Source organism: Suricata suricatta, chromosome 11 (genome assembly GCF_006229205.1).
Source record: "Suricata suricatta isolate VVHF042 chromosome 11, meerkat_22Aug2017_6uvM2_HiC, whole genome shotgun sequence".
NCBI classification, from domain to species: Eukaryota; Metazoa; Chordata; class Mammalia; order Carnivora; family Herpestidae; genus Suricata; species Suricata suricatta.
The window spans coordinates 2,562,051-2,571,795 of NC_043710.1; the positions used below are offsets into that span (position 1 = coordinate 2,562,051).

Below are 9,745 nucleotides of genomic sequence, written 5' to 3' on the forward strand. Positions count from 1 at the left end.
TGTGAGCCCTGCCGGCACCACCTCTGTCCCCTGTGTGCTCTGCCGGCACCACCTCTGTCCCCTGTGTGCTCTGCCGGCACCACTTCTGTCCCCTTTGAGCCCTGCCGGCACCACCTCTGTCCCCTGTGAGCCCTGCCGGCACCACCTCTGTCCCTGTGAGCCCTGCCGGCACCACCTCTGTCCCTGTGAGGCCTGCCTCTGTCCCCTGTGCTCTGCCGGCACCACCTCTGTCCCCAGTGCTCTGCTGGCACCACCTCTGTCTTCTGTGAGCCCTAGTGCCCAGTGGGGTCATTGCTGGGAGCGGGGGCTGATGTCAGGCCCAGGCCCCATGAAGGGTGCCCCTGTCCTTAGTTTTTGTGGAGGGCTTCACCGCAGCCTGTGACCTTGGGTGGCGAGGATGGTGGGTTGTGCTGGTGATGTTCTTGTCCTCTGAGAGGCCGAGCCTCCCCTCTGCAGCCCAGCTCACCCGGGAGGGCGTGCGCAGCCCCGTCTGTGTCGATGGCAGCCCTGGCCTCAGGCGGCACCGACTTGAGAGCGGGCTTGCCCGGCTTCACCCCGGAGCGCACAAGTCGCATGGCGAGCAGGAGGCTGGCCGCGTGTCAGGGGCTGGAAGGAGAATGCCCCCGACTCCCGGGGTCGCCGGCATCTGACCTCCTGCAGCCGGGGCGGGGGGGGGGGGCGGGTTCTCTTCACACGCGTCTTCTTGGAAAGGACACTTTGTATTTCTGACTCCAGCCGCGGAGCCAGCCCGAGCGATTGCGGTGTGCGCGCCTGCACCCACGGCCCCTGCGGGCAGTGCCCTCGTTCCAAGGCTCCAGGGCACGGAACTCGGCAGGGGAAGGGCCTTGCCTGCGGCACAGACCTTCACAGGAGGGCAGATGCGGCGTGCCCACGCCGCTGGGCCTGGTTGGACGGTGGAGAGAGGAGCGTGGCTGGACGTGAACCGGACCCCGTGAACCACGCCTGGGGTCCATGTGTGCATCCTGGGGCAGCCATGAGACGGTCCCAGAGAGGGGGCTCACACGACAGGATCTGCTGTCCCCCATCCTGGGGGCCGGAGCCCCAAGTCCAGGCGGGGGCGGGGCCGGGCCGGGGCCTCTCTCCTTGTGTGTGGATGGCCGTCTTCCCCTGCGTCCCTCCACGCGTGTCTGTGTCCGGAGCCCCTCTTCTGACAAGGACCCCGGTCACACAGAACCAGAGCCCACCCCGTGTTACCGTACCCACCTCCAGATGCCGTCCGAGGCACAAAGGGTTAGCACGCCAACACCAGAATTTCAGGGAGGCCCAGTTCAGCCCATGCCAGGGGCCTGGCTGGGGTCGTGGTGAGGACTCACCCGGGCTGTCTCGGGGCCCCGGCCGCGCTCTGAGGCCCTCACATGTCTCAGCTGCGGAAGGAGCGGCGCCGGCCCGGATGGAAGTCGGCCCCGCATCCCTTCCATCTCAAGTGCTAGCTTGAGCCTCTGTGAAACGGAGACGCTCAGTGTCCGCCTGTCACTGCTTCTGTGTCAGGGCGGGGACGGGCGGGGGCACGGGGCGCATGCAGGCGAGGGTCCGCGGCCTGCACGGACGGTGCCACACGTGCGCTCACCCCTCCGCTTGTTCTTTCCGCCCCAGTGCCCTTCCGAGAGGCCCCGGTGTACTCCAACCGGCGGCGGCGGCCCCCAACCACGCTGGCCGCCCCCCGGGTCCTGCTGCGCTCCAACAGTGACAACAACCTCAACGCCAGTGCGCCCGACTGGGCCGTGTGCCCCGCCGCCTCCCACCGCAGCCTCTCGCCGCAGCTGCTGCAGCAGACGCCCGGCAAGCCCGAGGGGGCCGCCCGGACCCTGGGCAGCTACGTCCCCGGGCCCTACAGCAGGTCACCGTCACTCAGCAGGCTGGGCGGCGCCGTCGAGGATGGCAAGAGGCCCCAGCAGCCCTGGCATGTCGGGTAAGGAGTGGCCAGGGCGGAGGGGGCTGGCGAGGAGCCGAGGGCTCCCGTGGGGACCAGGACCGGTCTCAGGGCTCAGGGCGCACCCAGAGGTTGGCCGGAGCATCTGATTTACTCCAACCTGGGTCCGGGTTCCGCTGCATGAGCACGTGCAGTGGTGGCCACGCAGGGCAGGGGTAGGAGGTGGAGAGACGTGGGGCTGGCGTCTAGGGCCTCGTGTCCTTTCCCTGTGCTTTGGATTCTGGGTTCCAAGGGTGAGTGTGAACAGAGAAGGAGCTAAGCCGCCAGCCTCCTCCTAATGCTGCATTTAAGGCGAATGCATCCGATCCGGAATCCATCCTCACGCTGGGGGTCTGGGCCCCCCTCCCCCGCCTGTCTCCCCGGCACACTCTCCACCTGGTCGTGGCAGGGGCAGGGGTGCTCCTGGCTGGGGCCTCAGGGCACCGGGCCCAGGCCCGGGTTTGCACGCTACGGCTGGCCGGGCCCCTTCCCGGCCGGGCCCCTTCCCGGCCTGCACCGTGGGCTTCCCAGGTGTCTGTTCCTCGATCTCTGTCCCCACCCGTGGTGGCCCGGGAAGCCCGCTGACCTGTTTGCCTGGGGAGCATGGGTGAGGTTTGGTGCCCACTTGGTCTGGTGTGTCACCAGATTCCCCATCCCACCCTGTCCACGAGGCTCACTGCTACCATGTCCCTGCTGAGGTCCGTGATGCCGGGGAGGCGGGGGCACGCTGCCTGGGGGGCTCTGTGTGGTCAGAGTGGGGTGCAGGTGGGAGCCCGGCATGGGGGAGGGTCCGCGCTTCACACAGTCGCGATGAGGCGGTCCACGGCTGTGCCTGTGAGCGGCAGCAGGCAGGTCTCCGAATGGGGGTGGACGCGCCCGTGGGAACCGCGTCGCCCGGCCCCTGGGCGGGGGGCTCGGACCTGAGGCTCTCTGGACGCCGGCTGTGGCCACGGCCTGCCAGTCTAGTTCTCCAAACGCAGAGATCCACTTTCTGGCTCTGGTCTAGATTCTCCCTCTGAGTCGCCCCAAGGGAGAAATCCAGGTGCTAAGAACAGTTTAAAGCTAAATTAAAAGGTTCCCCCGAGGCGGCAAATTCTACTTCACACGGTTCGCTAGAATCACGGCTATCATGTTAGAGAAGAGCGTGTGCCCTTGCTCCACAAGAAATCCGATGAGATCCCGACAGCGGTGTGGCCGGGGTCTGCAGCAGGGCAAACAAAATATGGCTTGTGCAGGAGAGCGGGGAGACCGCCGGTGAGCCTTGCCAGGGCCCTGCCTGCCTGTCCCCGGTGTCCTGTGCGCGTGTGCAAGGTCATCACTGCGCCCGTCCTGAGCGCTTCCAGGCCCGCGTTCTGGGCTCTGCCCAGGGCCAGTGGCTTCACACTGTGTGCGTCCTTGCACAGCGAGGGTCAGGCCAGCCCGGTGCCCGGGCCGTCTCTAAGCCAGGGTGGAGGCATTCATGGCAGGGCCTCACGTGCCGTCCACACTGGCCCTCACATGAAGCTCAAGTCCACGTCCAACCCAAGACTGGGCCCTTGGCCAGGCCAGCCGCCTGTCACCCAGAGCTCTGGGCGGGACGGCCTGCCATCCAGGGCTGCCCACCTCCGTGGGATCGCCCCGACCGTGGGCCCATGCTCTGTCCCAGCTTGGCTGGCACGCTGCCTTGGGTGCCGGTGCCCTGATACTGAGTCCTGCCTTCCTCCCCACCCCCATCGACAAGTCTCTCTCTTCAGGACCCCGCTCCCTTGCTGGTGACAGTGGCCACGCTGTGACCGGAGTTGTGGGCTGCTGGGGTCCTTCCCCCAACCCTCCTCTGTCCTCACGGGGGCCTGCCAGGTGCCCCAGCTGCTCCCAGGAAAGGTGGGCCTTTGAGATGCACCACAGCCTGCCTTCCAAACCACGCGCTGGAGCGAAACTGGCCGTGCAGGAGGTGGGGGACGCCGGGGGACGGGGCTCCCACAGACCAGCCCCGGGGCCTTGTGGGGGCTCCAGGAGGTGGCTGAGCCCCTCCACTCTGTCTTTGTCTTCATAGCTCAGAGCCCAACCCTTCCCCGGGCAGACGGACCCTGGTGGCGGGGGTCCTGGCAAGGAGGCCCCCAGAGCCCTTCCCGGTGCTGGCGGAACCCCACGTGGTGGGGGGAAGAGCCGTGGGGACCCCGGCCCAACTGCTGGGCCGCCTCCAGCTCCGCCCCTCCCCCGGGACTAGACACCTGACCGTTTCCTCCTGGGCAGCGAGGGGATGATGGTTTGTGAGGAGGATTGGGTCGAACTTGGCCCCCGCCAGGCTTACGTTCCAGGATCACGTGTGGCGCACGGCAGGCTCCTCGGAAGCATTTGCTGCCTTCGGTTGGCCCCACAGACACCTTAGGCCCCGTGGCCGTGCAGGGGTGGTGCCGGAGGCTTCGGGGCTACAGCTCCAGCCACAGGGCCAGAGAAGCGGAGGGAGTCAGGTCGGCCCAGGGGAGGGAGGCTCCGCCCCCTCGTCCCCTCCTCTCCCTCACCCACCGCAGGGAATACCAGATGCTCAGCCACAGGTTCAGGCAGAGCCCACTTGCCGAAATGCCACGCTGAGGCCCCAGAAACCCCAGGAGGAAATGCGGGCGCATCAGTGTGGCCACACCCGCGGGTGCAGACTCAATGGCTGGCGGGGAGAACCAAGGCGTCCCCGTCTGCCCAAGCCCGGGCTCCTGCAGGCAACGCTGACCGATGCCCTCCCCCGCCGGGCTCGGGGCCAGGGGCAGGGTCAGCCTCCCCGTGGAGCTGGCCTTCCTGAGTTGGCTGACCTGTGTGCAAGGCAGGGCGGCTGGACGGTCCGCGGAGGTCGGACCCGTGGTCCGGCAGCACCTCTGCGGGGCCTCTGGGTGGGCTCTGCACATGCCGGCCTGCAGCGGCACCCTCTAGTGGCACCCACGGGCATGGCTCGTCCGTGTCCCTAAGAGCCACTGTCCGTTCGTTGCCCAGAGGCTGAATGTGGAGACCAGGAACCGGGGCCCCTCCAGCGACCCAGCAGGCCGCCCTGGCCTGAGCAGCAGGGGAAGCATCCTGGCCACCCTCTCATCAGGGTTTGGCTCGGCACTGTGGGGGACACTCGTGCTCCTGAGTCCCGGCAGAGTGACCCAGTGTGCCCCGCGGCTGGCCGGTGGCGTCTCTCTGAGCCTGAGCCATCGGGCGGGACCTGGTGGGGCCTCCACAGTGTCTCGTGCCCGAGTTACCGTCGTGTCCGGAACCTGCCTGCGAAGTGCACGTGGGTGCTTGGGGGTTTCAGGTGGATGATGTGGGAGATGGCAGGAACCCAGCAGCCCCCCAGGGTGGGGCATGTGGCCACCCACGGGTCCACGTGCTGGGGCGGCCATGGCCCTCCGGTGGAAGGTGACATCAGCATTGCCAGCGTGTGCTTGTCCGTGAGCGCCCGGGAAGGAGCGCCAGCCAGAGACTCGGGCCTCGAATCCCAGGGCAGGTCTGCTCATGGAATAGAGCCTTTGGACAGAGCCACAGACGTTAGAAGTCAGAGGCCCCATCCCCTTCCTGGGGAGGTGGAAACACGGGTTCTGGAAGGTTCTGGGGTGGTGGGAGGCCTCCTAGCCCTGCACACCCTTTCCGGGGACCAAGCGTCCACCCTGTCAGGCTGTGGGTGTGAATGGGCACTGTGGTGGCTCGGGTCTCTGTCCACCCCGGCAGCCCCTCTCCCTGCCTCCTGAGGACATGGGGGCAGTGGGACGCTGGTGAGGTCTGGGCGAGGTGGGCGCCGGGTGACCCCAGGCTGGAGGTCAGGTGGCCCTCCTGCTGCCCTAGGGTGCTCATGGCAGCTCAGGGAGGTCAGGAGTGGGGATCGGTGATGAGCAAGGCCCGCCGGGTTCGCGTCTGTCACCTGGCAGGCGGGTGGGGCCGGGCCAAGGGGGCCCACCATGCAGGAGCAGGTGCGTCTTGGCTGCTGATGTGTCAGTGTCCAGCCACCTCACGGGCCACCCCTCACTCTCCACTCTCTCTCCTTCGACATTTGGGGACATTCAGACTTTGCCGTCTCCGTTGGTCACACGAATGTGCGAATTACCAATCTCCTTCGTGCAGGGTACTCGCCATGTGGAAGTGAATGCTGGGTCCCCCTTCCCCCAGAAATGAGAGCAGGAGATGTGTAAGTCCCGGGGTTGAGGACATGGAGCCACAGAGCCCCGGACAGAGGCACCCGCCCAGGGGTCACAGCTCATGCAAGTCAGGGCTCAGACCTCTGTGGGGGCTGGGGGGGCTCCACGGAGGAGGGGAGATCCCGGAGTGGGGACAGAAGTGGGCCACCTGGGTGTCAGGGAGGGGGAGGGGTCCGGTACGACTGGAGTGGACCGTGGAAGGTGTGAGGAAGGAGACACATTCGCGACTGTCCCCGTCGCCCGCGGGCTCCTGATGCTTCCTCCCCCCGGTGCCCTCTTCTGCTCAGAGCCAGGGGTGGCCTTGGCCTTGCAAATGGGCAGAAGCCCAAGTCCAGTGGAGTGTGGGTTACCATGGAGAGCGGGGAGCAGCCAGACAGAGCCGTGTCCAGTGGGCCTCACATCTCTGGGGTCACACTGGAGCCCAGCTAGTGTCACTGCGGCCAGTGGAACGGGACATCCTGAGGACCGTCCCTCCTCAGGACCTCAGGGGAGGCTGTGGGGCATGGGGTGCTGCTACCGGGACAGTGGAGGCAGGGCAGAGCCCCCGCTGGGGCCACCGCGCATACGGCAGTGCGTGCCGAGGGCTGCTGTGCGTCTGTCTGGCCCCAGGGCGCAGAGGAGGTCGGAGCTGATAGTACCTGATAGTGCGGGGGGCGGGGGGCATAGGATCTGAGGTTTTATACCGAAGACACAGTGGTCAGCAGATGGTAAGAACTCGGGACCGTGTGGGTTGGACGTGCCTGGCCCTCTGGGCTGGAGCACAAGCTGCCAACACGCACCTTCTACCCACTCACCCTGAGTGAGCCGGGAACCTGGGGGAACCCCGATTTTAGTAGGTCCCCGGGCCCATCCGGTCCCTATTCACCCAGGACAGCTGGGAAATGGCTCAGTTCACGCATCCATGTCACACCACAGCCGGGCGCCAATTTTCGGATACTGAGAACTCAGCGATTTAGCCCTTGCACCGAAGCCAGTGCTTGGAGTTCCATCTGGCCGCTCTTGGACGGGACACAAGGAAAGTGTTGACAGTTTGGGGTGTGGAGCTTCAGACCCTCCTCGCTGTGCAGGCCGGATGGAGGGGCCCCGCCTGGCCCCTGTGCCCCCTTCCCCGAGGCGGGGGGTGGCTCTCCCAACCCCGAGCCACGGGGGAGCTCCCGCTCCTGCTGCCTTAGGAAGGCAGAGCCTGGCAGGGGACCCAGGGGACAAAACAGGACACTGTGAGCATAAGACGCCTTCCCTTGCAGGGGAGGTCATGGTCACCTGGGCTCATTGCTGCAGAGCAGGAGCTTCCAGGGCACCCTGGGCCGGGACCAAGGAGCTGGTACCTGCAGTCCTCTGTGTATCAGTGTGTTCCAGGTCACTATGGGGACTCCATTTTCCATCTGCAGGACCGGACTTAGGTTCACGTTAAAGGGAAATGAGAAGATGCTCTAGCCCTTTGGGGAATCCAGCCCCACATCACGGCTGGTGCCTAGAACCACGCGTGCACTCTGGTCTACAAGCGACTAATTCCTGCTCTTAGATGTAGCCTCTGCGGGCATAGACTGATGGGCCAGGGAGTGGGCCGTCTGCAAAGGGGCCCGAGAAGCAGCTCCCCAGACCGGAGCGGCATTCACGTTGATGTCTCTGCCCAGTGACACGCACTCTGGGGCCAGCTGGGAGGAGCCGGCGGACACAGGCGACTTGTTACCCACCTGCCAGCGGAAGCAGGGAGTGGTGGCGGTGCTGATGTTCAGTTAACATCTGCAAAGAGGGGGTGCTGCTGACTCGCCCTCTAGTTGCTGTGGGCCCTCCCCTCTTCCCAGGGGGAAACGGGCTTCAAGAGGTTAACCCACTCGTCTGACATCCGTAGTGAGTGGTCAGCTGGGCATCTGGTGGGTTCTTTTTGAAATTTGGGTGGATGAGTGAATTAGAGGTTCAGAGAGGTGGTGAGATGGACAGGTGGGTGGGTAAGGGGAGAGATGGATGAATGGAGGGATGCGGGGGGATGGACAGATAATAGGGTAGATGGTTGGATGGATAAGTGGAGGGTGGATGGAGGGATGCGGGGGGATGGATCACAGATGGATAGATGGGTGAGTGGATGAATGGGTAAATACATGGACGGGTAGGTGGGTGGATGGATGGACGGGTAGGTGGGTGAATGGATGGACGGGTAGGTGGGTGTCCCAGGAGGCAGATAGGAGGGCAGGTGGGTGAGTGGATGGATGGGTGGATGGATGGATAGATGGATAGATACCATCACCCCCAACACAGAGTCAAGCTAAAAATAGAAAATGGACGTGAAATCATGTATTTTAGTTTTAGAAAGCCGGTTATTGGCACTGAGACAAGACCATGACCGTGTAGCTCTGCTCGGGGACGGGGACTGAGCCTGTGCAGTGTGGTGCGCGCGCACGTGCACACACGTGGGGGGGGCGCTCTGCCAGGTTCCGGACTGCGCTCTCGTGCCTCCCCTCATTCCCCTCCTTTCTCTCATCGCCGCTGTGGGTAGAAGGAGCGGGGGTCCAGCCAGACTCTACTGTAATTTAGTGTAAATACCGACGGCGCTTCCTTCCTCCTCTGGCCTCTCCATCCCTCCCGTCCATCCGTCCTCACCACCACCCATCCAAGTGTCCATCTGTCCTCCATCCCTCCGTCCATCCGTCCTCACCACCACCCATCCAACTGTCCATCTGTCCTCACTACCACCCATCTGACTGTCCATCCGTCCTCACCACCGCCCTTCCGACTGTCCATCTGTCCTCCATCCCTCCGTCCGTCTGTCCTCATCACCACCCATCCGACTGTCCGTCCATCCGTCCTCACCACCACCCATCCGACTGTCCATCTGTCCTCCATCCCTCCATCCATCCGTCCTCACCACTGCCCATCCGACTGTCCATCCGTCCTTCATCCTTCCGTCCATCCGTCCTCACCACTGCCCATCCGACTCTCCGTCTGTCCTCCATCCTCCGTCCATCTGTCCTCACCACCGCCCATCCATCTGTCCATCTGTCCTCCGTCCATCCGTCCTTACCACCACCCATCCAACTGTCCATCTGTCCTCCATCCCTCCATCCATCTGTCCTCACCACTGCCTATCGACTATCTATCCGTCCTCCATCCCTCCGTCCGTCCGTCCTCACCACTGCCCATCCGACTGTCCGTCCGTCCTCACCACTGCCCATCCGACTGTCCTCACCACCACCTATCCAACTCTCCATCCGTCCTCACCATCGCCCATCTAACTGTCCGTCCATCCTCCATCCCTCTGCCCGTCTGTCCTCACCACCGCCCATCCAACTGTCTGTCCATCCTCCATCCCTTCGTCAATCTGTCCTCACCACCACCCATCCGACTGTCCATCATCTCACCCTATTTCACCCACCCACACATGTCTCCACCCACCAGGTCATCCATCCACCCAGCTGTCCATCCATCCTTTCCTTCATTCATCCAACAGGGAGTGAGTGAGCCCCGAGTCCGTGCCAAGCACTGTTGGGCATCTGGGCTAAAATCGTGGACCGAATGGTCTTCGAGGAGCCTGTGTTCCAGTGGGGGCGGGGAGGTGAAGCCAAGGAGGGAACAGGATACGTGAATCCTACTCTAAAATCCTTTCGTTCAAACCTCCCTTTCTCCAGGAGCCCACAGTGTGGCTCAGTGTGGTCTTGTCCCCAAGACCCAGGGCGAT

The 9,745-nt window shown here is 64.5% G+C and overlaps 1 protein-coding gene across 1 annotated transcript in view; it reads left to right on the plus strand.

Moving 5' to 3' along the window:
- SHANK2 (SH3 and multiple ankyrin repeat domains 2) overlaps positions 1-9,745 on the plus strand; it is a 463,461-nt gene that overhangs the window by 199,466 nt on the left and 254,250 nt on the right. The window contains exon 25 of the mRNA XM_029957270.1: positions 1,615-1,930. Coding sequence (XP_029813130.1) covers positions 1,615-1,930 — 316 coding nt within the window. The remainder of the gene's footprint in view (positions 1-1,614; positions 1,931-9,745) is intronic.